The sequence below is a fragment of the Salvelinus alpinus genome, chromosome 13 (genome assembly GCF_045679555.1).
Source record: "Salvelinus alpinus chromosome 13, SLU_Salpinus.1, whole genome shotgun sequence".
Lineage (NCBI taxonomy): Eukaryota > Metazoa > Chordata > Actinopteri > Salmoniformes > Salmonidae > Salvelinus > Salvelinus alpinus.
Genome location: NC_092098.1, coordinates 23,435,063 through 23,461,513, shown reverse-complemented (window position 1 = coordinate 23,461,513; position 26,451 = coordinate 23,435,063). Strand labels below are relative to the sequence as shown.

At 44.3% G+C, this 26,451-nt stretch overlaps 1 protein-coding gene across 5 annotated transcripts in view; it reads right to left on the bottom strand.

The window, feature by feature from the left end:
* The window catches only part of LOC139537416 (ubiquitin carboxyl-terminal hydrolase 25-like), a 66,768-nt gene that overhangs the window by 27,095 nt on the left and 13,222 nt on the right, over positions 1-26,451 (bottom strand). For 3 of the 5 annotated variants that reach the window (XM_071338668.1, XM_071338671.1, XM_071338672.1), the window contains exons 2-17: positions 20,999-21,076; positions 20,421-20,622; positions 18,561-18,684; positions 18,133-18,295; positions 17,406-17,492; positions 15,875-16,012; positions 12,615-12,691; positions 12,244-12,317; positions 10,707-10,861; positions 6,289-6,416; positions 5,915-6,010; positions 5,539-5,703; positions 5,123-5,355; positions 3,772-3,842; positions 3,385-3,613; positions 2,752-3,009 (exon numbers count right to left, since the gene is read on the bottom strand). In XM_071338668.1, coding sequence (XP_071194769.1) covers positions 2,752-3,009; positions 3,385-3,613; positions 3,772-3,842; positions 5,123-5,355; positions 5,539-5,703; positions 5,915-6,010; positions 6,289-6,416; positions 10,707-10,861; positions 12,244-12,317; positions 12,615-12,691; positions 15,875-16,012; positions 17,406-17,492; positions 18,133-18,295; positions 18,561-18,684; positions 20,421-20,622; positions 20,999-21,076 — 2,278 coding nt within the window. The remainder of the gene's footprint in view (positions 1-2,751; positions 3,010-3,384; positions 3,614-3,771; positions 3,843-5,122; positions 5,356-5,538; positions 5,704-5,914; positions 6,011-6,288; positions 6,417-10,706; positions 10,862-12,243; positions 12,318-12,614; positions 12,692-15,874; positions 16,013-17,405; positions 17,493-18,132; positions 18,296-18,560; positions 18,685-20,420; positions 20,623-20,998; positions 21,077-26,451) is intronic. The other 2 variants (XM_071338669.1, XM_071338670.1) reach the window with 2 other exon arrangements.

Below are 26,451 nucleotides of genomic sequence, written 5' to 3'. Positions count from 1 at the left end.
ATCTCCATGTGCTCTGTGTCAGTCAGAATCTCATTTTTGCATGGACTCTGTGAGATGTCTTTGTCTAAAATGTTTACACAATAGTGACCTGAGGTAGTATGTTCAAGAGTCACTGGTTGTTTAAACATCACTGCCTTGTCATTTTCTATGTCTAGTACAGCCTCTGCCTTCTTGAGGGAAGCTTTGCTTAATAGTAAGGGGATATCTGTAGGGACCACCTCTGTTTCAATGTGACACTTAGTCTGACCAATTTTTGCTGGTATCTTAACTCTCTTGGTAGAATGGACAATTCTCCCATCTCCAAATTTGAAAGCTCTTTTGCTTGGTGTGTCAATCATATTTTGTACTTCTTTCATATTTAGTTCACTGACATAGCTATCAAGCCATTTTGCACCACACACTGTCCGTGTACATGCAGTATCAATCACAGCAGATCCTAAGGATTCAACTATAAAAATCTCAGTATCAGATTCATTTGAAAACAGTGTAATGTTACACTGCTCTATCTCTGTGTTTACATTTTCCTCTGTTAGTTTAACTTGTTCATTTTTATGAGGACAGTCTTTAACCCAATGGTAAGTGCTTTGACAAATTGCACATTTCGATCTCCTTCCATATTTGTCCAGTGGATTTGTGCCGGGAAATGGCGCCCTCTTCTGGTTGTCTTGAGAACGTGACTTGTTGGCGCCTTTTCTGTGCTGCTCGGTGTAATATGCTGCGTCACTCACTTGCATTCCATCTGTTATTGGCGCGACAGACGTCTTCTCACCAAATATTCTTTTTAGTGCCGACTTCATAGATGCAAAAGTCAGCACAGTACAAGCAGTCAAAGCCAACTGTTTCTCCCTACCATCTAGACAAGCAGTGTCTAGCAACTTGAACCCTAACACTGCATCTGGGAGAACCATGTCGTACTTGCGCATTCTATTGTACCTCTGTTCGAAATCAATGATGTAGTCCGCCATTGCAACCGAAATATCTCTCGTAACACTGTCAAAGTTTGAATATGCCTCGTAGGCACGGTCTTTCTCTTCTTTAAGAAATACAGAATCCAGTGCTGTGTTCAAAGTTCCCATACCGTCATCCTTGTTCAAATCCTCAACGGATATTTCCAGTGCTGTATCTCTCGCTCTTCCCTCGAGCGATAATACCACCGCAAGTGCTTGCTTTTTCGCGTCCAGATTAGTAACGCGTGTCCAGATTCCCAGTTCATTTTTCCAACTTTCGTACGACCTCTTCTCGTCGAAGCGAGGTGGCACGTTGTAGTTAGAAACCATCCTCTGCTACCAATGTTAACTCGAAATGACACAACGACAAGGTTCCAGTTTAACAAAGTTTACTATACTATATGAACACACTACAAGTAGCCATTACACTCGAGGCTAGGTCCAACAACCACCAGCCTTCCTGCGCATGCGCACTCTTGACTTAGTGATAGCCCCGTAATAACAGGAATATAGGGATACTTAAAACATGAACTTAACAGCAATTGTATTTTCCTGCATGAACATTTTCAGTCCCCAGCGCATGCCATTTGCAGTTAAAATATATAGCCAATACATTTTGTACTGCATAACAGTGTAATTTAGATTATGGGTTCAGTAACAAAACATTTTCATAATAAACAGCTAGCAAGTGCTTGCATAAGCATGCTTGCCATAAAGTGTTTTATGTGACTGTTATAAAGCACAATATTGAATCTACTCAATACAAGTGCTGCCATCTAGTGGTGTCTTTGCGAACTGCACGCTACTGCATTTCCCTACAGAGTTTGTGAACTTGTGAAACGTACAGTTTCATATTTACTCTGAGCTAAAGTTTAATTCATTCAGCCCTTCTGGTTTATTAGTGTGCTTGTGGTGTTTCAGCACAGACACTTCTGCATTTTTATCCACTGCCATAGATAGACAAATCTTTAAAGCTGCAATATGTCACTTTTTGGGCGAACAACTAAATTCACATAGAAAAGTGAGTTATAGATCTGTCACTAATTGAAAGCAACTCTAAGAAGTGGTAGATCTGCACTATTTCTATGCTTCCACTGCTGAAGTATTTTTGCATCTTTTACATTCGGTAAAAGATGCAACTACAAACAGCTGAAAACACAATATTTTTGGTTATGGAAAATATATATCACAGCGGTTTAGATGGTACAATGATTCTCCACACTATACTTGCTTGGTCACACTGAAATTAGGCAAACTATTATAATTTTAGCAACCAGGAAATGACGGAGTAATTTCTGTATAAGTTGTACCTAAGAAGGTAAACTGAATAAGGGTTTTGTATATACTTTCTTATTTATAGCGGATAAAGTTGCTTTTTGGTGGTTATAATGTAAACTACCAATAAAATGTTAATTCATGTTGTATAAAATAATGATCATTTTAATATTTAGTTAATAGCTCAATTTGGAGCACAACACCTCTAAACAAAAACATATCGGTAATCGGTGACTGTTGCCTCTCTAAAATTGGTATCGGACCCAAAAATCCTATATCAGTCAGTTCCTACATAGAATCATGATTCTTTTGAGTTTTTAGTTAATTGTTTGCTTGTAGGGGGGGGGATCCTGCGTGCTCAGAGCATTACTGAATCAAATGAACAAAAGGAGTCGAAGGATTCGTTCTTTTGACTGAAAGAGTTGAAAAAATCTGAGTCAGTAAAAAGAGCCGACCTTCCCATCACTAGTCAGCACTGCTCAGCTCAGAAGTGTTTAAATGGAATAGGTGACCATGCCTTGGCCCTCACCTGAGTTGTCTGGTGTACTGGGCTCTGTACTCATAGGCTGAAGGGATGTTGTTGTTGCTGTTTCTGCTACTGCAGCTGTTGCGGCGGCGGCCACAGCCAGGGCCAGCTTCTCTTGCTGGGCCTTGCGTGCCAGCAGTGTGTTCCACTCCTCCATCTCCTTGTCAAACAGGCCGTTGTCCTCCTTCACGTAGGCCTTCAGGTCCGGGGGGAGCTTATCCAGACCACTCAGCATCTGGCCCGTCTCCTTATCAAACTCCTCTGCACACACAACCAGGCAAACAGATCGTCAATATGGGAATTTATAAACTGGGTGGTTCGAGCACTGAATGCTGATTGGCTGACAGGTATGACTAAATATTTATTTTTACTGCTCTAATTACATTGGTAACCAGTTTATAATAGTGGTTTGTGGTATATGAACATCCTGTCCAAGTTGCAGCACAAACAGAGCCTAACAATAACTAACTACCTTGCACATGGCATGTCCTCATCATATACTCTGAGGACAGTGGTCATAATTAATGATGATCACAAGAAAGAAGAAAACAAAGCTGAAGTATACCACAAGAAAAGCAAGGTCAAAATAAAGATATGGGATAATGCTGATTGAGGAGCAGAAGAAGCAGTATCTACCTTCTATGAGGAAAGGCTTCTTGTCGTTGATGTACATGAGGCAGTAGGCGCTGGCGTTGCGGTAGCCTCCGAACGAGTCCCTGACCAGCTCCTCCCAGGAGGACTTGGTGACTGAGATGTCGTTGTACTTCATCCAGCACCGCTGGTGGGGGTCATAGATGTAGGCCCAGTAGTGTCCGGCATTGGCCTGGCCCTCATGCACCAACACCGCATGCAGCCGGTACGGAACCTGGGAGAGGGCAGGAGACAATGAGTGACCATCCGTAGTGAACACTGGTCATGGAAAAATGTGAGCGTTCTCAAATGGTATTTTTGTATTACAGCCAATGACAATGTATGGTATTTGTGTGAAGGTGTATTGTCAGGTTTAGGAAGGGAATCTTTTACCTGCATCATGGACTTGTCAGAGTACATAAGCTCAATGGTCCTGTGGATTCTGGATATACTGCCCTGAAGATCTGGAGAAGAAAAATCCACCCATCACTAGAATTCATACATTTTTGTGCATGAGATCATAAGAGACAGAGGTATAATACAGCATATTGGGTTTACAAGGCTGGATGAGGTCAGAGGTGATAAACAGTACCAGTCAAAAGTTTGGACACACCCCATTCAAAGGGTTTTCTTTATTTCTTTACTATTTTCAACATTGTAGAATAATAGTGAAGACATCAAAATTATGAAATAACACATATGGAATCATGTAGTATCCCAAAACAGTTTTACATCAAAATATATTTTCTAATCTTTCTAATCTTCCTCATAGTCTTGGCATTCTCTCAACCAGCTTCATGAGGTAGTCCCCTGAAATGATGTGCCTTGTTAAAAGTTAATTTGTGGAATTTCTTTCCTTCTTAAATGTTTTCGAGCCAATCAGTTGTGTTGTGACAAGGTAGGGGTGGTATACAGAAGATAGCTCTATTTAGATCAAGTCCATAGTATGACAAGAACAGCTCAAATAAGCAAAGAGAAAAGGCAGTCCATCATTACTTTACGACATGAGGCAATTAACTGCACCTCAGATTGCAGCCCAAATAAATGCTTCATGTTCAAGTAACAGACACATCTCAACATCAACTCTTCAGAGGAGACTGCTTGAATCAGGCCTTCATGGTCAAATTGCTGCATAGAAATCACTACAAAAGGACATCAATAAGAAGAAGAGACTTGCTTGGGCCAAGAAACATGAGCAATGGACATTAGACCGGTGGAAATCTGTCCTTTGGTCTGATGAGTCCAAATTGGAGATTTTTGGTTCCAACCGCTGTGTCTTTGTGAGAGGCAGGGTAGGTGAATGGATGATCTCCGCATGTGTGGTTCCCACCGTAAAGCATGAAGGAGGTGTGATGGTGCTTTTCTGGTGACACTGTCAGTGATTTATTTAGAATTCAAGGCACACTTAACCAGCATGGTTACCACAGCCTTCTGCAGCGATACGCCATCCCATCTGGTTTGCGCTTAGTGGGACTATCATTTGTTTTACAACAGGAAAATAACCCAAAACAGAGAATGCCAAGTGTGCAAATCTGTCATCAAGGCAAATGGTGGATACTTTGAAGAATTTCAAATATAAAATATATTTTGATTTGTTAACACTTTTTTGGTTACGACATGATTCCATGTGCTATTTCATAGTTTTGATGTCTTCACTATTATTCTACAATGTAGAAAATAGTAAAAATAAAGAAAACCCTTGAATGAGTAGGTGTGTTTGACGTTTGACTGGTACTGTACGTACCGCGGGTGTCGTTCTCCACCTCACTCCTCCAGCGGTGCAGGCAGCCCTCCAGCACCCTGAGCTCTTCCTCAGTGATGTGGCGTGGCGCCGGGTGCATGGGCAGGTCAGGGGGCAGTCGGGACTGGGTGAAGGGCTTGTGGATAGGCACTCTCTGCTGGGTGGAGGGGGCTGGGCTGGGAGCCAGGGCGGGGGCCAAACCCTCTGGAGGGGTAGAGGGACCCTGTTCGGCTGTGCTGTAATGTCGGGCGAGTGTGAATAAGTCAAAACCACAACTCAATACTTCTGAACCACACTAATTCAACAGCTTAATCAGACTGATTTGCTGACAAAAGCAAAGTCAGAAACATGCACACATGAAGACTTAAATCCTGACACAGGGAGACAGAGTGTGGCATGCTCTGTGTTTCATGACTTGCCTTGAAGCGAGCAGCAGCTGCCCTGTTGTGCCACCAGGGGGTGCTGATGTATCAATGTCCCCCACAGGAGAGGTGCAGACTGGCTTACTGGATGTAAACTCCATGGCGTACTGCAGGACATCTGCCAGAGGAAACCTCTTGGGGCCGGAGCCATAGCTCAGATACCTTGGGGACACAGAGAGAGAGAGCAGAACAGAGAGAGGATGACAAACCGTACTGAGAATGAGGACGCATCTTTCAGTGAAAGAGTAAAAGCAAAGCAAGATACTTGGTTAGAAGCATAACAGATATGGTATCTATGAACACCATCCCTTTGATAGTTGATCAACCTACGATAGTAAATAGAGGTGTGTGTGTGTGTAGCAGACCAGCCCACCTTTCCAGACGCTGTTGGAGTAGAGTCAGGTGCTCTTTCAGTCTCCTGATCTCCTCCCGTTTAATCCTGGTGATCTCTCGGTTCCTGTCCATATACCTGACAAAACAACAGAAATCATATAAGTTCCTTGGAAAACTATGGGTCTGAATCCCAGATTAAAGTACCACAACCCATGCTCAATGTAAAATCTCAATAATGTTTATTTTCTTTTTTCAAGCCCTTTAATTTGGAAGGGGCCTAGGAAATCCCAAATAATATGTTATTTAGGCTATGTGATGTGAATAACAGTTCATCTTAGCTGCTTACACCTGTTGAATTGAAACATTTTCCCTTAGGTACAGCTGGACTGGTAGGTGTGTTGGAGGTTTCCTTACCTGTCCATGTACAGCATGGAGGGGAACTCCAGCTTGCTGTGGATCTTCTCAGGTCGACCCAAAGCTTGGTTGAACTCAAATCTTGACAGTTCAAAGGTCAAGACAGGAGGTAGTTCGGTAAACCAGTGCTGAAAGGAATTCCAAAATGTTTCTAATGGGTCATATGAGTCATGCGGTATCCATAAACACATTTTTAATTGGGCACTAAGGAATCAGTAGTCTTGAGCAGCGTGTTTTGAAAGCATTCCTACATGACTCATGCCTGTTCCACTAATATTGTTGTGCCTTTAGTAGTGCCGAGTGACAAACCGAAATGTTATTTTTTGTATTTTAAACAACTAATTGACCAATGTCGGTTCAATTATTTGAATTTCATTTCGTTCCGTTTCTTTCTGTGAGCTCAATGCACAAATTGCGCAATTTCCCTAGAGATAAATCAGATCAAGATCAGGGTTGGGTTATAAAAAAAGATCAGAAACTTTGAACATCCCATGGAGCACCATTACAAAATTGAAAGAATATGGCACCACAACAAACCTGCCAAGAGAGGGCTGTCCACCAAAACTCACGGACCAGGAAAGGAGGGCATTAATCAGAGAGGCAACAAAGAGACCAAAGAAAACCCTGAAGGAGCTGCAAAGTTCCATAGCGGAGATTAGAGTATCTGTCCATAGGACCACCTCAGGCCGAACACTCCACAGAACTGGGCTTTATGGAAGAGTGGCCAGAAAAAGCCATTGCTTAAAGAAACAAATTGGTGTTCACAAAAAGGCATGTGTGAGACTCCCCAAACATATGGAAGAAGGTACTCTGGTCAGATGAGACAAATTGAGCTTTTTGGCCATCAAGGAAAAGGCTATGTCTGGCGCAAACCCAACACCTCCCATCACCCCGAGAACACCATCCCCACAGTGAAGCATGGTGGTGGCAGCATCATGCTGTGGGGATGTTTTTCCATCGCAGGGACTGGGAAACTGGTCAGAATTGAAGGAATGATGATGGCGCTAAATACAGGGAAATTCTTGAGGGAAACCTGTTTCAGCCTTCCAGAGATTTGAGACTGGGATGGAGGTTCACCTTCCAGCAGGACAATGACCCTAAGCATACTGCTAAAGCAACACTCGAGTGGTTTAAGGGAAACATTTAAATGTCGTGGAATGGCCTAGTCAAAGCCCTGACCTCAATCCAATTGAGAATCTGTGCTATGACTTAAAGATTTCTGTACACCAGCGGAACCAATCCAACTTGAAGAAGCTGGAGCAGTTTTGCCTTGAAGAATGGGCAAAAATCCCAGTGGCTAGATGTGCCAAGCTTATAGAGAAATACCCCAAGAGACTTGCAGCTGTAATTGCTGCAAAAGGTGGCTCTACAAAGTATTGACTTTGGGAGGGTGAATAGTTATGAACACTCAAGTTCTGTTTTTTTGTCTTATTTGTTTCACAATAAAAAACATTTTGCATCTTCAAAGTGGTAGTCATGTTGTGTAAATCAAATGATACACACCCCCCCAAAAATCTATTTTAATATCAGGTTGTAAGGCAACAAAATAGAAAAAATGCCAAAGGGGTGAATACTTTTGCAAGCCACTGTAGTAAGGAGCTGTACTTTCCAACAGGCCAACTTTCAACATGTTTTCTGCGCTAAACTATGCTCATTAAGTATAATGACCATAATCCATTGCGAGCCTACTTGTCCGTTCTGTGTTTCTTTTACGCCTGCTATGTTAGGCTACTGTGGGACAGACACCGAGAGGGAGAAAAGAAAACGCGATGGAGAGGGATAGAGAGCAGATGCTTCATGAAGTATCTCTACCTGAAAATACATGATCTGAGTGACAATAGTTGGTATTCAGCAGTCATAAATGTATGTGTTATTTACTTTGAAGTACTAGGCATGCTAAAATTGTGATTTTGTCACAGCAAAGGCAACAGCTCTATAGAGATGAGATGACTTGCAATGAAATAAAGTAATCAAATAAAACAATATCCGGCAGGGATATCCTTGTCTCATCGCGAACTAGCGACTCCTGTGTTTCCTCCGACACATTGGTGCGGCTGGGTTGGATGGGCATTGTGTCAAGAAGCAGTGAGGCTTGGTTGGGTTGTCTTTCGGAGGACGCATGGCTCTCGACCTTCACCTCTCCTGAGTCCGTACAGGAGTTGCAGCGATGAGACAAGACTAACTACTACCAATTGGATACCACAAAATTGGGGAGAAAAAAGGTAAAAAAATAATAATTTAATTTTTAAAAAAGCACTAAATAGCTCAGCTGTAGCCTCTATTCTATATTATTTTTGTCATTATTCCAAGCAGGCATTGATGGTGTTTGTTAGACAGATAGGTTGGATGGGGAGATCTAACAGAGCTTGAGAGGATCTGCAGAGAATGGGAGAAACTCCCCAAATAAAGGTGTGCCAAGCTTATAGCGTCATACCCAAAAAGACTTGAAGCTGTAATCGCTGCCAAAGTGCCTCAACAAAGTACTGAGTAAAGTGTCTGAATACTTATGTAAATGTGATATTTCAGTATTATTTTTCTTAAATTTGAAAAAAAATCTAAAAAGCTGTTTTTGTCATTATGGGGTACTGTGTGTAGACTGATGAGGGAAAAAACGATTTAATCAATTTTAGAATAAGTCTGTAACGTAACAAAAAGTCAACTGGTCTGAATACTTTCTGAATGCACGCACACACAAAGAAGTATGTTTCCCTCTTCAAATTAGTGGATTTGGCCATTTCAGCCACACCAATTGCTGACAGGTGTATAAAATCCAGCACACAGCCATGCAATCTCCATAGACAAACATTGGCAGTAGAATGGCCTTACTGAAGAGCTCAGTGACTTTCAATGTGGCGCAGTCATAGGATGCCACCTTTCCAACAAGTCAGTTCATCAAACTTCTGTCCAGCAATTTACAGTCAACTGTAAGTGCTGGTATTGTGCAGTGGAAACGTCTAGGAGCAACAACGGCTCAGCCACGAAGAGGTAGGCCACACAAGCTCACAGAACGGGACCATCGAGTACTTAAGAGCGTAAAAAAATTGTCTGCCCTTGTTTGCAACACTCACTACTGAGTTCCAAACTGCCTCTGGAAGCAACGTCAGCACAAAAACTGTTGGTTGGGAACGTCATAAAATGGGTTTCCATGGCCGAGCAGCCACACACAAGCCTAAAATCACCATGAGCAATGCCAAGCATCGGCTGGAGTAGTGTAAAGCCTGCCGGCATGGGACTCTGGAGCAGCGGAAATGCGAACTCCGGAGTGATGAATCACGCTTCTCAATCTGGCAGTCCGACAGACGAATCTGGGTTTGGCGGATTCCAGGAGAACACCATCTGCTCCAACGCGTAGTGTCAACTGTAAAGTTTGGTGGAGGGGGAATAATGGTCTTGGGCTGGTTTTCATGGACACTTTTGACTTAGGCGACCTGAAAAAACACTTATGGATTTCAATGGCTGAAAAATCCCTGAATACATTTTTTTTACAGATTCTTGAACCGACTCTTTTAAAATTGTTCACAAAATAAGTTAAGGATTATTTAGTATCTAATGGCAGCCTGCAGCACCCTTGTCGGCCTTCATTTTGAAATACTCAGTGAGGGGGGACAGCAATGAGCTAGCCTGCAACGTCACTTCCTGGATTAGTTTAAACTGCGAATGTTGCTTCCATGAGATGCCATCTTAACCCAACTTCCTTGGCTTCAAATGCGCTTTTGCGTCTAAGCATACGAATGAATGGTGTTACGTTATCGATGCATTAATGAGGTCGGGCACTGATGAAGGGGGATTAGGCCTGGCTCACAGTCTGCGTTCCAATTCATCCCAAAGGTGTTCGATGGGGTTGAGGTCAGGGCTCTGTGCACGCCAGTCAAGTTCTTCCACACCGATCTCGACAAACCATTTTTGTATGGACCTCACTTTGTGCACGGGGGCAGTGTCATACTGACACAGGAAAGGACCTTCCCCAAACTATTGGCACAAAGTTGGAAGCACATAATCATCTAGAATGTCATTGTAAGCTGTAGAGTTAAGATTTCCCTTCACTGGAACGAAGGGGCCTAGCCCGAAACATGAAAACCAGCCAAAGACCATTATTCCATGTCCACCAAACTTTACAGTTGGCACTATGCGTTGGGGCAGGTAGTCAGTCAGTCCCCCACATCTCCTGAATTATTCAAGCACCGTCTATTTTTAAATAGGCCTAGATGGGCTGTTTTAGTGGGTTACTGGTAACATTTGGTTGTCGAACAGAAATGTAATGGTACTTCCAGTATAATTCTGTTGCCTGTACATTTTGTGTGTGTCTAACTATAGGTTTGGAACATGTTTTGGAGTTTCATTATCCCTATTACACATGAATTACAGTTAAAACTCCAAACTCCAGTGTTAGTTGGTTTTTAATGAGCAGCAGCACTGACCTCTTGTCCAGACTTGGCAGAGTTCTCTGCTGATGAGTGCAGGGACTCGATCTCCCCCTCAATCATGGCCGCCTCCAGACACTCATGCAGGTCCTTAAAGCCGTTCACCTGCAGAGGGTACTGCCCAAACATCTCGGTGTTCTCAAACTTCTTTCCTGTGGGGAAAGGGAGCAGCAGCACAGAAACGTAAACAACATTTATGCACCAACACAAGCATTCCTCACACACCCACACATAACCACAGTTGGGGCCGCATTACCAACAACAACTAATTGAAGAAGCACTGGGATTTGGTAGAGGCAGTTGTGCCCTATTATGCAGTATTATTCCTCAGAGGTGCGGACCTAGCCTGTGTGTACCATATGGCGAGGAAGTGGGTCAAGTGTGTGTGAGAGAAGACCCATTTCACACTAATTTACAGCCAGGTTGAGTTCAGCATCAGTCATCATAGCCAGGCCTGAGTTCAAATAGGATTTGTTTGATTGAGCCTATTCGGTATGCCAGATGGGCAGGGTTTATACTTTCTGGGACTTCACCATTGGTTCCATTGCACCAAGCAAGCTCAATTAAACTCAGAAAACAAATACTTGAACCCAGGGGAAGATCACATCCACTAACTGACTGTAAATACAGCACAGCTTGCTCCCCTGCAGAGCCTTAAGACTGCTGTATGCTTCAGTTTGGCTGGCGCCTAGCCGAGTGTGCTCGCATACCTTTGACCATACCTGGGGCAATAGTACTGTTCGGCCATCTTGAGACATCTTAGCCAGTATACACCTTCTCAAAATAGTCAGAATTAATCTAAGATAACTCAAGAATTACATTTTTACGTTTTGGCCGAGGATATCTTAGTTTTACATCTAAGAGCATTTCTCAAGTAAAAAAATATGCAAAAAAATTAGTCGTCTCATAGCTGAATGACGAATACTACATTGAAGATGTCCTACTGCTGACCAATCACCAATGAAGGGGCTTAGACTTCAGCTTCCGAACTTCAGCTAGCCTCGAGAAAAAAATGTTGTGTGCAAGAACAGCCGAAATGAACAAAAATGTCTCAAAATGTCATCATAATATACGCACAAACTGTTCCGGATGGGAAGCATGCGGATGCCTTTAGCCAACCCACTGCACTGACTACAGCAGCTGAGTACTGACTGACAACAACAAAAAACAGAACCCAGAGAGGGGAAGATAGCGGTCATGCAAATGTGGCATTAAGGTCATTTAAGGATGAGAGGAGCAAAAGCTGCCTTGCTGGCCCAGCTTTGTGTCTGGCGGGCCTGGTCCAGTATTGTCATGCATAATAAGCAAAATTCCAATCAGACGTCAAGGTCCTCAAGGATCAATGCTCTGCAGCCCTGTGCTTTTACATGCGCCACATCTCATTAAAACAAGGTCACCTTTCATTATCGGGGGCAAGGACTCTCCCTCTCCTTGCTGCTGCTTCAAAGCAGGAAACTGACGGCTGAGCCTTAACTCTCACGTTACCTCTCCTCCTACCCAGGGACGTTCTAACATGCTTGCTTCCCTCTCTTACCTTCGAGAACACCAACAGCCAGGAACCGGCCATAGAACAGCTCCACCATCGGGTTTTTTGGCTTCTCACCCTCTCTGGGAACGGAGAGAGATCAGAGCCAAAACACACACACTCATTGGGGTGAGTCACAGTGTGCGACATACACAATGGGTGGAAGAGGACGCTTTGTCCTCTAAGCCATGTGAATAATGCTCCTAGCTTCTTTTTTTACATGGACTTTCATAAAATGCTTACTAAATTCACTACGATGCATATTCTGTATGAAAACACAGAAGGCATGATGTGTCCAGTCTCCTAAGGGGATGAATTACACAGTGTGTGTGTGTGTGTGTGTGTGTGTGTGTTGACGTTAGCAAGGTGTGTTGTCGTACCGGTCCTCCTCTGCCTTCATCTGGAAGGCATCCTCCAGCCAGTCCAGCAGCTTGTGTGTGAACTCACTCACATCCTGCTGTTCAGGCAACACACAGCGAAACAGACCAATTACAACAATACTTACAGGCAACACACAGAGACAGAGCAATTAGAACATTGCCTTCACTGTAGAACAGAAAGCCTAGATCTCAGATGTACAGAACATAACCTCCTTTCTATGTTTTAAACCTTGGTTAAGTGGGCTTATACTGAGGGACTTGGTAATTGTTGAGGTAGATTTGTATACACCAGAGTCAAGTCAAATGTAATTGTTATGCTTCAAAAGCAACCATCAGGACCAGAGGGTGCCTTACAGACGTCAGTTGTGCCCTCTAATTGGGGTCAACGCTTCTCTAACCTCAGACACACAAAGTGACCAGAGTAGAGTGGACTACGGACATGACTGATGAGTACAGTGGTCAGACGGGCAAACTCGCAGGACCTTAACAGAAATATAAGCTCAGCATTATCGGGTTTTCGGGGGGCGGACACCGAATGTTTTACAGCTTATTAGCGTACACCTAATATGTTCCCCCTGTTGATAATGTTCATTATATATTAAGCTTGAACCAAAAGATTACATGTAACAAAAATGAAATACGAAATTATTTGAAATAATAATGTATGTTGATGCTAATATGATGCACAATATTCCATTATGTTTCTATATGATAACAATAGAGTAATATATTTAATATGCCATATACAATTTTCTTAAGGTTCACTAATTAATTTTAATTAACTTACTCATTATAACACACCCCTCACTACTGTCATTGGTTACACTAATTGCACTGTTTGTCTACATAACCTGGTTCAAGTATTCATGACATTACCCCGAGGAAGGCACAGTGAGCCGAAACGTTGGTAAATACCCATTACATTTCTTGGAGATTATACATGGTGTGTGCGACATTCTTTATTTTGATAGTTAATAGTTTATTCGCCGTTAGTCAGCACCTCCACACAAACTATTATTCTGGGTGTGCGCCAGCTCATGTTTTTTTTCTTTTCTACTATTCGTCATATTAACATTACAGCATATTAGCATACAGGAGCTGATCCCCATCCGACATCTACAGTGGCTTACAAAACTATTCACCCCCCTTGGCATTTTTCCTATTTTGTTGCCTTACAACCTGGAATGAAAATAGATTTTTGGGGGGTTTGTATCATTTGATTTACACAACATGCCTACCACTTTGAAGATGCAAAATATTTTTTGGGGTGAAACAAACAAGAAATAAGACAAAAAAAAACAGAACTTGAGCGTGCATAACTATTCACCCCCCAAAAGTCAATAATTTGTGGAGCCACCTTTTGCAGCAATTACAGCTGCAAGTCTCTTAGGGTATGTCTCTATAAGCTTGGCACATCTAGCCACTGGGATTTTTGCACATTCTTCAAGGCAAAACTGCTCCAGCTCCTTCAAGTTGGATGGGTTCCGCTGGTGTACAGAGATCTTAAGTCATAGCACAGATTCTCAATTGGATTGAGGACTGGGCTTTGACCAGAGTACCTTCTTCCATATGTTTGGGGAGTCTCCCACATGCCTTCTGGCGAACACCAAACGTGTTTGCTTATTTTTTTCTTTAAGCAATGGCTTTTTTCTGGCCACTCTTCCGTAAAGCCCAGCTCTGTGGAGTGTACAGCTTAAAGTGGTGCTGTGGACAGATACTCCAATCTCCACTGTGGAGCTTTGCAGCTCCTTCAGGGTTATCTTTGGTCTCTGTTGCCTCTCTGATTAATGCCCTCCTTGCCTGGTCCGTGAGTTTTGGTGGGCGGCCCTCACTTGGCAGGTTTGTGGTGGTGCCATATTCTTTCCATTTTTTAAATAATGGATTTAAATGGTACTCCGTGGGATGTTCAAAGTTTGATATTTTTTATAACCAAACATTGATCTGTACTTCACAACTTTGTCCCTGACCTGTTTGGAGAGTTCCTTGGTCTTCATGGTGCCACTTGCTTGATGGTGCCCCTTGCTTAGTGGTGTTGCAGACTCTGGGGCCTTTCAGAACAGATATATATATATACACACACACACACACACTAGGATCATGTGACGTATCATGTAAAAAAAAAAAAGTTAAGTCCACCTGTGTGCCATCTAATTAATTATGTGACTTCTGAAGGTAATTGGTTGCACCAGATCTTATTTAGGGGCTTCATAACAAAGAGGGTGAATACATATGCACGCACCACTTTTCCGTTTAAATTATTATTATTTTTTTTTCATTTCACTTCACCAATTTGGACTATTTTGTGCATGTCTATTACATGAAATCCAAATAAAAATATATTTAAATTATAGGTTGTAATGCAACAAAATAGGAAAAACGCCAAGGGGGATGAATACTTTTGCAAGGCATTGTATATTTGTAGCAGAGTTCAGCGCAATAGCGCAAGAGGCGGAAGGGGGGGGGGGGGGCATGGCTGTTGCACAAGAGGGAGGAGCAGTGGACCAGCCACCTGGTTGGGACTGATCAACCCTTCAGAAGGTGTCATGAGAAGCACCAAAACACCTGATGAAGGGACTAAAATCCATCAGATGTAGGTAAATAAAACACTGAAGGACCCCTAATTACACTTCACATTTAGCAGATGCTCTTATTCAGAACAACTTAGATGCATTCATCTTCAGATATCTAGGTGGATCAACCACATAACACAGATGTAGTCCAATTTCTCCTCAAAGAAATGATGAGCAAAGTCAGTGCTAGTAGGAAAAGTCACTGCTAAGTTTTGGGGGATAAGAAACTCTTCAGAGGTAGGGTGTCATATATTCAGTAGAAGGGCAGGAACTCTGCTGTCCTAGAATCAGGGGGAAGCTGGTTCCACCATTGGGGTGCCAGGACAGAGAACAGCTTTGACTGACTTCCTGTATGGGTGGGACAGCCAAGAGACCAGAGGTGGCAGAACAGAGTGCTCTGGTTAGGATGTAGGGTTTGAGCATAGCCTGAAGGTAGGGAGGGACAGTTCCCCTTGCTGCTCCGTAGGCAAGCACCATGGTATTGTAGTGCAGGGTTTCCCAAACTTTAGAATTCATTTAGAATTTCTATTTCCACTTTACTGTTGGTTGCATTTTTTGGGGTCTAGGCCAGACTACTGTAAAGCCCTTTGTGACATCTGTTGATGTAAAAATGGCTTTACAAAGACATTTGAAGGAAAGGTTGATTGGTTTACCATAGCAGATTTTACAGAGTGATAGCTAGGATGTTACCTGCTGAGACTCGCTGGACTTGAAGGCGTCCTTGAGGATCTCCACGGCACACGACGGGTCCACGTACTTCCTCTTAGAACCCACCATGAGGGAGAACAAGTTCCTAAGCTCCTGCATGAAGGGTAGGTTTCTGTGCTCCTACGGAACGACAACCGGGAACCACACCCAGACACAAACACACACAGGGACGTTAGTTAACATAATAACCTGCCTTCTAAAGGAAGGGAATACGGGTTCCCAAATCGCAGTCATATTTCAGGGTTTTAATGTCAACCATCTTTCAGACCATAGAGACCGAATTCAAATTCGGGGCTTTATGATGGTGATGGTGTGCCCATCAAAATATGAGAGATGAGTATTTCCCCAGTTTATGCAAGGGAATGTGCTTTTCTATTGGAGCCTAGTGATGCTGAGCTGACCCAGTAAATCTGTGAGCTGGAGCGAGATGTGACAACCAGAGGGAGTTCTCCACTGCTCTACATACAGCAGGACACTGACTGGCTGCACCACAACTACTACCACTGAATGAACGAGTTCTAATTACACTATGGTGCAGGTTGAGAGCACAGAGGACTCATTGCTCAAGCCCATATGTGTGACAAAAAAAGGGACACTTATGTGACACTGGCAAAGGAAAAGCCTTGCTTTGAAGACGAGCCTCGTTGACAAACAGAGCAATTAAAATAAACTCTTGGATTAGTGCTCTCACTTCGAGCGTAAGGGTCACGGCTATTGACGACAGATCAGAGCCTAAGCCCTAGAAGAGTCCCTCCTCCGTTGGTTCTGGATATTAGACAGTGGGACTAGAGACTAAAACCCCAAAATGACTGGCGCTACATGGCAACAGCAGCAGAGGCATAGCCCAGATTAGCGGATGTGCGCTAACCATTGACCCTTAGGAGGGCTCCATGGGAAGCGGTTGGGAGAAATGTGCTGTCAAGATTTCAGTTGCAGCAACGGACGAGGAAGAGACTGCAGCTGCTGCAGAAAGACAGGGAGGAGAGGCTAAGCTGAGCTGGTGTGAGTCACGGGTCATGGTCACTGTCGGGTGTGTCAGAGGGAGAACCACTAGGGCTACAGTGTGCTTCATCACATCCTCTTCATCCACCCTCCTTGTGGCTAGGTGTAGAGGTAGTGAATCAACTGGGCAGTCGGGGGGCAGTGTGAACCAATGGAACCCGAGGGCAAGAGCAGATCACACTGCAACCAAATAGAGCTGTTGCTTGGTGAGGGCACTGATTTACAACCCAGAATGTCGAGTCTCTCATCAGAGGGCCAGGACCTCAGGGCCCAGCTCAGAGGCTAACAGGAAGGACAGCTGTCCAGCTGAGGAGCCATGGGTCTCAAAGGACACAAGTCAAATACTCAGGGGAGAGAGCTAATCGGACCTTTCCCTGGCTGTCGCCTATAAAACGGTTTAACCTGTGTTCCAGTGCCACTATCTCTGGAACGTATTGGTCAGGGGGATTTGGGCCTAAGCCCCCTAGCTGAGTGTTGATATGGATTGTTTGGATGGGTGGTGGTGGTTCACCTTCTGGTTGCGAGGCAGGTCCTGGACTCTGGCAGGAGGAGAGTAGTGTAGCACCAGCCTCTGGAACTCCAGCAGGTTGAACAGAGACTGGAAACAAGGAGACAGAAAGAGAAACGAGTCCGTTTTACCGAGTGACATTCATTTAGCTTTCAACCAGCATTAAACATTTTTGCAATATCAAAAGAGATCATGGAAGTTCCTATATAGTGAGGTAGTCAACATCGGTTTTACTATGGCTATCACCCTGTTACTGGTGGCTGTATTGATATGACGAATTACAAAAGAATGTTAGCAGAATGATGTGACTAAGTTCGAAGTTACAAACCAAACTTCCATTCCTTTTGATAAAAGGATTAAATAATTACAAAAGAAGAAAGATTAGTGGAGTTGTCACTTGATTTCATCATCTGCTTTTAGTAAATCTCTAATACTGGGATCAGAAGGAGCAGAAACGTGGGACTGTGCTGTCTCCTTAAGGAGGCCCAATACACACAGGGGCAGGGACCATGTGACAATGTATCCAGTGCTCATCCAGCTCACTTAACCCTCTACCAGGGAGTCTTTAGAGTAACAACAACGTAATCCCTACCTTATGACAGGCAGGGCTGGAGTCTCCAAGAGCTGTAGCACACTGTCATTATAAATACAGGGCCTATATATCTAATGAATTACATTGACATAGGATGCTTTGCGTTGTATGAGGGGTGTGTTTGTGTTGAGTCTCCACCTGGATGACGGCGCTGAACCAGCAGGTGTTGCCCACGTTCTTCAGACCCACAGGGCAGTTCTCCATCCTCTTCCTGTCATGGGGATTGGGCGAGTCACTCCACACTTCCGTGTGTGTCCGCTTTAGGCTTGCCTTGTTCTCTGCAATGCTGGCCTCCAGAACTCTGCAAAGAGCACAACATAACACGTTTAAAAATACACACACTTTAATCAAAGGACATTTATTATGTGCAAAACCCCCAAAAACCATAATGTTGACATTTAGCAACTCAACAAAACAAAGATTAGTAAGTCTGCACAGTGCCTTGTTCAACCTAATTCGAAAGAGCATTATGTTGACATGTCACCACTCAAACCTTCCAGCTCCCAGTATGCTCCTCCTCTCCCCTCAGCCCAGCCAATAACATTGTGGTGTTGAGCCCAGTCTACCTGCTGATGGCCTGCTCCTCATCAGTGATGCCCGTCTCCCTGAAGGCCCGGCTGGACTCCTCCAGGCTGAGAGCGATGGCCCTCTGGAGGTCATCCTTGTCATCGCCAGTCAGGTCAATCACGTCTGAAACAACACACACGTAGTCCTTTAATTCGTTCAAAAGTTTGGGGTCACTTAGAAATGTTGTTGTTTTTGAAAGAAAAGCATATTTGTTGTCCATTAAAATAACATCAAATTGATCAGAAATATAGTGTAGACGTTGTTAATGTTGTAAATGACTATTGTAGCTGGTTACGGTGGGAGGCCCCGGTGCACTGGCAGCTTCATTAAATAGTACCCGCAAAACACCAGTCTCAACGTCAACAGTGAAAGGCGACTCCGGGACGCTGGCCTTCTAGGCAGAGTTGCAAAGAAAAAGCAATATCTGAGACTGGCCAATAAAAAGAAAAGATTAGATGGGCAAAAGAATGCAGACAATAACAGAGGAACTCTGCCAAGGCCAGCATCCCGGAGTCACCTCTTCACTGTTGACGTTGAGACTGGTGTTTTGCGGATACTATTTAATTAAGCTGTCAGTGAGGTGTCTTTCTCAAACTAGACACTCTAATGTACTTGTCCTCTTGCTCAGTTGTGCACCCGGGCCTCCCACTCTTTCTATTCTAGTTAGAGACAGTTTGTGCTGGTCTGTGAAGGGAGTAGTACACAGCGTTGTACGAGATCTTCAGTCGCTTGGCAATTTCTCACATGGAATAGCCTTCATGTCTCAGAACAAGAATAGACTGATGAGTTTCAGAAGAAAGTCTTTGTTTCTGGCCATTTTGAGCGTGTAATCGAACCCACAAATGCTGATGCTCCAGATACTCAACTAGTCGAAAGAAGGCCAGTTTTATTTCTTCTTTAAATCAGAACAACAGTTTTCAGCTGTGCTAACATAATTGCAAAAGGGTTTTCTTATGATCAATTAGGCTTTTAAAATTATAAACTTGAATCAGCTAACAACGTGCCATTGGAACACAGGAGTGATGGTTGCTGATAATGGGCCTCTGTAGATATTCCATTAAAAAGAATCTGCCATTTCCAGCTACAAGTCATTTACAACATTAACAATGTCTGCACTGTATTTCTAAGTGACCCCAAACTTTTGAACGTTAATGTACATACAAGTCCTAATTCTATGCTGAAATCGAGTTAAGTGCACACATTACAAGTTAAGATTCAGGCCTTACTGACTTAATAATCCCTCTCGCATAAGTGTCAGGGGAAAGGGCAAACCAACAATATCCTTTTCATCACCGCTTAAAAAGACACAAAGGGAAGAGGAGAGCCTAAGTGTACAGTAGCCTTTAATGTTAGAAAAGCCTATAAAAAGATGAAGGTTAGTCATCAGAGTAGTTAATGGAGCACCATGGTTTTCCCCTCCTCCCAGACTACTCTATACCCCTTAGACTGGGTTAACTAGGTTGTTTTCCTTATTTGACATGTATCCGAGGAAGCGTGTAAGTTCATTAAATCAGGCCACTCCCGCATTAAAGTCAAAGGGGAGTGTCAGGATATATGACCTTCTCTGGTGGTCCTGAACAGAGAAGGATATGCCTCTGCACAATTTATCGTGCCATCTCAGAAAATTCCCCTGAAATGACACCATGTAATTTCAACAAAATAACCCCTTGTATTGCATGAGAGCCAGGAGGCATCCTGCTAACAGACATCCCACTCAGACCTTAATACTACGTTAACTGCTCACTTAAAGCTTCAATACCAAAATGAATGGGAACAACTGGAAAAATGTGATAGAAATGGAATCAGTGGAGATGTTTTCTTATGCATACACATGAGATGAGGTAGGTAGCGGTACTCACTAGTATCTCCCTGGCTAGGGACTGCCCCGGGCAGCGCTGGGTGAGGTAGGTACTCACTGGTGTCTGCCTGGCTGCCCACGCTGATGTATCTGTCGTTGCCCACCTGGGTGGTCTGGTAGTAGGTGGCCTCATCCTGCTGGGGCACCTTGGCATTCTTCTCCGTCAGAAAGGCCACCGCCTCCGCCAGGTCTCCATGACTGACCTGCAGGGACAGCAGGGTCACAGCTAGACAGTCAGAGATGGGTTGACTGTCAACATACCTCTTCTGGGAGATCAATAAAGCTTATGGGCTGATGAATTGGTTGAATATAAATAAATGTGCAGAACTCCCACTGGAGATTATAGAACATAAACACTAAACAGTAACATTTTAAACCGTGTCAAACCATTTAGAAATGCATCCCTGAAAATCAGTATCAGCTAGGGGAAAGATTGACTATTTTAAACAACCTTGTGTCGGACTAAATATCAACACAATCAGACATTGCAAATTGAGAGATTTTAAAAGAGGTGAATTAGACAGGGGAGATGTGTGAGTCACTAACATCACTGCATCCGCACCGCACTGTGTTTGTTACCTGCAGGGCCTGCTGAAGTAGCTGTACGTCTGTGGTGCCTGTGACCTCCCTCAGCTGGTTCAGCAGAGTCTGCTGATGCTGTCAGGAGACACACAGGTCATCAGTGAGACAGGTAGAGAGAGCGAGAGGGGCGCAGAGAGAGAGAGAGCGAGAGGGGCGCAGAGAGAGAGAGGCAGAGAGAGAGAGGCAGAGAGAGAGACAGAGAGACAGAGAGAGAGAGAGAGAGACAGACAGAGAGAGAGAGGCAGAGAGAGAAAGGCAGGCAGGCAGGCAGAGAAAGAGAGAGAGAGAAAGGCAGGCAGGCAGAGAAAGAGAGAGAGAGAAAGGCAGGCAGGCAGAGAAAGAGAGAGAGAGAGAAAGGCAGGCAGGCAGAGAAAGAGAGAGAGAGAAAGGCAGGCAGGCAGAGAAAGAGAGAGAGAGAAAGGCAGGGAGGCAGAGAAAGAGAGAGAGAGAGAAAGGCAGGCAGGCAGAGAAAGAGAGAGAGAGAAAGGCAGGCAGGCAGAGAAAGACAGAGAGAGAAAGGCAGGCAGAGAGAGAAAGACAGAGAGAAAGAGAGAGAGAAAGAAAGAGAGAGAAAGAGAGAGCGAAAGAAAGAGAGAGAGCGAGAGAGAGAAAGAAAGAGAGAGAGCGAGAGAGAGAGAGAGAGAGAGCGAGCGAGCGGGGCGCAGAGAGAGAGAGAGCGAGCGAGCGGGGCGCAGAGAGAGAGAGAGAGAGCGAGCGAGCGGGGCGCAGAGAGAGAGAGAGCGAGCGAGCGGGGCGCAGAGAGAGAGAGAGAGCGAGCAAGCGGGGCGCAGAGAGAGAGAGAGAGCGAGCGAGCGGGGCGCAGAGAGAGAGAGAGAGCGAGCGAGCGGGGCGCAGAGAGAGAGAGAGAGCGAGCGAGCGGGGCGCAGAGAGAGAGAGAGAGCGAGCGGGGCGCAGAGAGAGAGAGAGAGCGAGCGGGGCGCAGAGAGAGAGAGCGAGCGAGCGGGGCGCAGAGAGAGAGAGCGAGCGAGCGGGGCGCAGAGAGAGAGAGAGAGAGAGAGAGAGAGAGAGCGGGGCGCAGAGAGAGAGAGAGCGAGCGGGGCGCAGAGAGAGAGAGAGCGAGCGGGGCGCAGAGAGAGAGAGAGCGAGCGGGGCGCAGAGAGAGAGAAAGCGAGCGGGGCGCAGAGAGAGAAAGCGAGCGGGGCGCAGAGAGAGAGAGAGCGAGCGGGGCGCAGAGAGAGAGCGAGCGGGGAGCAGAGAGAGAGCGAGCGGGGAGCAGAGAGAGAGCGAGAGGCAGAGAGAGAGGCAGAGAGAGGGCAAGGCAGAGAGAGAGAGAGAGGCACAGAGAGAGAGAGAGCGAGAGGCAGAGAGAGAGCAAGAGGCAGAGAGAGAGCAAGAGGCAGAGAGAGAGCGCGAGAGGCAGAGAGAGAGAGCACAGTACAACAGCAAGCAGCTGACACTAATTGAGGAGTCCATAAACACAAACTTTTGGCAAAATTGGAAAAAACTGAAAAAATCTAAACAAGAGGAATTAGCGATACAAAATGGTGACATATGGACAACCCATTTTAAAACACTCTACAACACCGTTCAAATTGACACCAACGCAGAACAACGCCAAATTCATGAGAAGTTGAATGGATTAGAAAAAGCTATAAAGGACAATCAAAATCCATTGGACTCCCCAATTACTGACCAGGAGTTCTATAAGAAACTTCAGGCCCTCAAATTTAAAAAGCATACGGACCTGATGGCATCCTAAATGAGATCCTCAAAATCACTAGTGCAAAATTTCAATTGGCTATATTAAAACTGTTTAATTTGATCCTGAGTGTAGGTTATTTCAGTGACATCTGGAATCAAGGACTCATAACCCCAATCTTTAAAAACGGAGACAAATTGACCCTAACAATTACAGAGGCATTTGTGTGAACAGTAACCTGGGGAAGGTTTTCTGTAGTATTATAAATGTAAGAGTTCTAAACTTCCTTAATAAGCACAATGTCTTGAGTAAAAGCCACATTGGATTTATACCAAAACGTCGCACAACTGATCATATTTACAACCCTACACATCCTGATAGATAAACATGTCCACCAAAATAATACCAAAATATACGCTTGCTTTATCGACTTCCAAAAAGCATTTGATTCTATTTGGCATACAGGACTGTTCTACAAAGTTATTGAAAGTGGTGTAGGGGGTAAAACATATGACATAATTAAATCAATGTATACTGGCAATACGTGCAGCATTAAAATTGTCAAGAAAAGAACAGAATTCTTTAACCAGGGGCGGGGCCTTCGTCAGGGTTGTAAACGGAGCACTGCACTCTTCAATATTTACATCAACGAATTGGCCACTATTCTAGAAAAATCCTCAGCCCCTGGTGTTAGTCTCCACAATTCAGAGGCTAAATGCCTACTCTCCGCAGATGACCTATGCCTGCTGTCACCCACAGCACATGGCCTACAGCAGAGCCCTGGCAGTAAATCCCAAAAATACTAAAATAATGATTTTCCAGAGAAGATCCAGATCTCAGGGAATTAGACCAAAGTTCTCAATTGGTACAAAATATATAGAGTACTGCACACACTACAATTACTTAGGCTTAAAAATAATGAGGCAGTGAATGAACTGAGAGAGAAAGCACGCAGTGCATTCTACGCCATTAAAAAGCTAATTCAAATTGAAATACCTATTAAAATTTGGCTAAAACTAATTGAATATGTCATTGAACCAACTGCACTTTATGGCAGCGAGGTGTGGGGTCCACTTGCAAAACAAGATTTCCTCAAATGGGACAAACACCCCATTGAAACCCTGCATGCAGAGTTCTGTAAGATTATCCTACGTGTCCAGAGGAAAACTACAAACAATGCATGCAGGGCACAATTAGGCCAATATCCACTAATAATAAAAACTCAAAAAAGAGCAATTAAGTTTTGGAAACATCTAAAATACACTGACCCCCTCTCATATCACTACCAAGCCCTGCAATGCCAAGAGCTGAGCAAAAAAAAGAGTCCCCTCATCCAGCTGGTCCTGGGGCTGAGTTCACAAACCTGTTCTACTAACACACTGAAGCCTCGGGACCAGAACATCCAATCAATCAGGATAAACCAAATTACAACACAGTCAAAACAAAACTATATTGCTTACTGGGAAACACAAGCACAAACACAAAGCAAAATGCTGTGCTATCTGGCCCTAAATCGACAGTACACTGTGGCTAAATATTTGACCATGGTTACTGATCAAAACCTTAGAAAAACCTTGACAAAGTACAGGCTCAATGAGCACAGCATTGCCATCGAGAAGGGTAGACACAGGAAAACCTGCTTCCCTGTAGAGGAAAGGCTGTGCAACCACTGCACAACAGCAGAACCTGAGACGGAGCTGCATTTCCTGACAAAATGTCAAAAATATAAAACAATTAGAGAGTGTCATTTCCCTAAATTTGAAACCCGTATTCAATGTTTCAAAGACCTCTCTGATGAGAGTAGGCTACCAGTCCTGTTGGGGGAGGCAGAGAGAGCGAGAGAGGCAGGCAGAGAGAGCGAGAGAGGCAGGCAGAGAGAGCGAGAGAGGCAGGCAGAGAGAGCGAGAGGCAGGCAGAGAGAGCGAGAGGCAGGCAAAGAGAGAGAGAGAGAGAGAGAGAGAGAGAGAGCGAGAGGCAGGCAAAGAGAGAGAGAGGCAGAGAGAGTGAGAGGCAGGCAAAGAGAGAGAGAGAGAGAGAGACATGCTCAACATGAGCTCCTGATAAATTTCATATTTTTTCGTTTTTAGAATGAGATAAACACTCTAATCGAAAAAGAATTCCAGACAAGAAGTGATGAACAACAACTCTATTCATTCAGAATAGGAGAAAAACTTTGCGCCTCAAGTTAAGAAGTTTTCAGTCTAGCTAGCTAGCTACACAACAAAGACCTAGCCAGCAGACTAACAAGGTAGCCAGAAAAAACGAGCTAGAACAAACCTAGCAAGTGTGAGGATCTGTGTTTATTGCGCTATAACCCAATACTATATCACATGTGATTGAATATTAGCAACTGTTGGCTTGAGTGCCTGTGTGTGCTGGAAGTAACATTTTGCCCCAGATAGTGTGCTGAGAAGCTGTGGTTAACCTTGAGCGGGAACAGTATGCTTTCTATGCAGGTGCAAATAGCTCAAACAGTGTTACAGAACTGTCTGACCTCAGTCTCTAGGGTGTGGGAGCGTAATCTACACAGCAACAGCGCCGGACATCTGAAGCGCTGTGAGGCTGGGACCAGTCTGGGCGCCAACGCCAATGATAGGCCAGTAAGTCTAAAACCACACTGAGCCTCTACTGTGATAGAAGTAGTTCCAACCCGTCTGTTGGCCTATCACAGTATAATAACTGTTCTTTGTACACATTTTAGCAGTTCCCTGCTTTACCCTGCGTGGTGATACAGTGAACCCGTATATACGAAAATTGCATTTACCATTTATCGCTTTAGTTTAATAAAAATACTTAAAGTATATTCGGTGACTCTGAATCACATTTTATCCTGATACCAAATTTGAATTGACGCAACCATTGACACAAGGGGAGTTAATACAACTACATCAAACGACCAAACTGAGTGAGTAAACCACAAAGGAGCACGGACTAACTTTAAACATATCTTTTGTTTTTTGTGTAAAGATTTGTCACTCTTTTTTCTGGTTTTTGAACTAAATTAGAGCTAGCTAGCAACAGCAGCAGACAAACAAACCGGTTGCTATGGCAATGGGGCAGCGGAACAGAGCAGCAGCAGCAGTAGTAGCAGAGCCCACAGGCACCATGTTCCCACTCCCCCTCAGTGCTGAATCCATTCTCTACCCTCCAGAAGCCAAAAATGACACAACGAGGAAAGCTTTTAAACAGAAACTACTAAAGGGGAGGCCAGAAACCCTTTTCACAGACCTCTACAAAAACGGTGATGTGAGTAATCTCATCTTTCTCACTGACCAGCCAAATGCATGGCACTCAGCAGTCTGCTCTCACTACCCATCCATAAAGAAAGAGGGAATCTGTAATTGGTGGAACTGAAAGTCAAAGAGACAGACGACCCTGACAGCACCATGATAATAATCAACCTCTACAAGACTGGGACTGTCATGGTGCGTAAGGTAATATTAGGCTGTTTGAAACAGACTTTCAGACCATTAAGGAGAGAGCGGAGAAGGACACCACCAATGACATGCCCTCCCACAAGACAAACTCCACCAGCACCACCCTCACCCCTACTATCCCCACCCAAAAAGGCACATCCAGCACCTCTCTTCCCACCATAGTGGAGGACACGCCCCAGGAGGAGAGCGACCCCCTCAGTGCAGAGCAGGCTCAGGCCCTCCTCACCACCATGGCTGCCATGAGGGATGAGTTCACCAAACTGGAGGGGGAGGTGGTCCTGCTGAGGGAGAGCGTGAGCAAACAGCAACCAGACAACCACACCTTAGAGGAGCTCCTAACCAAGGTGAGGACA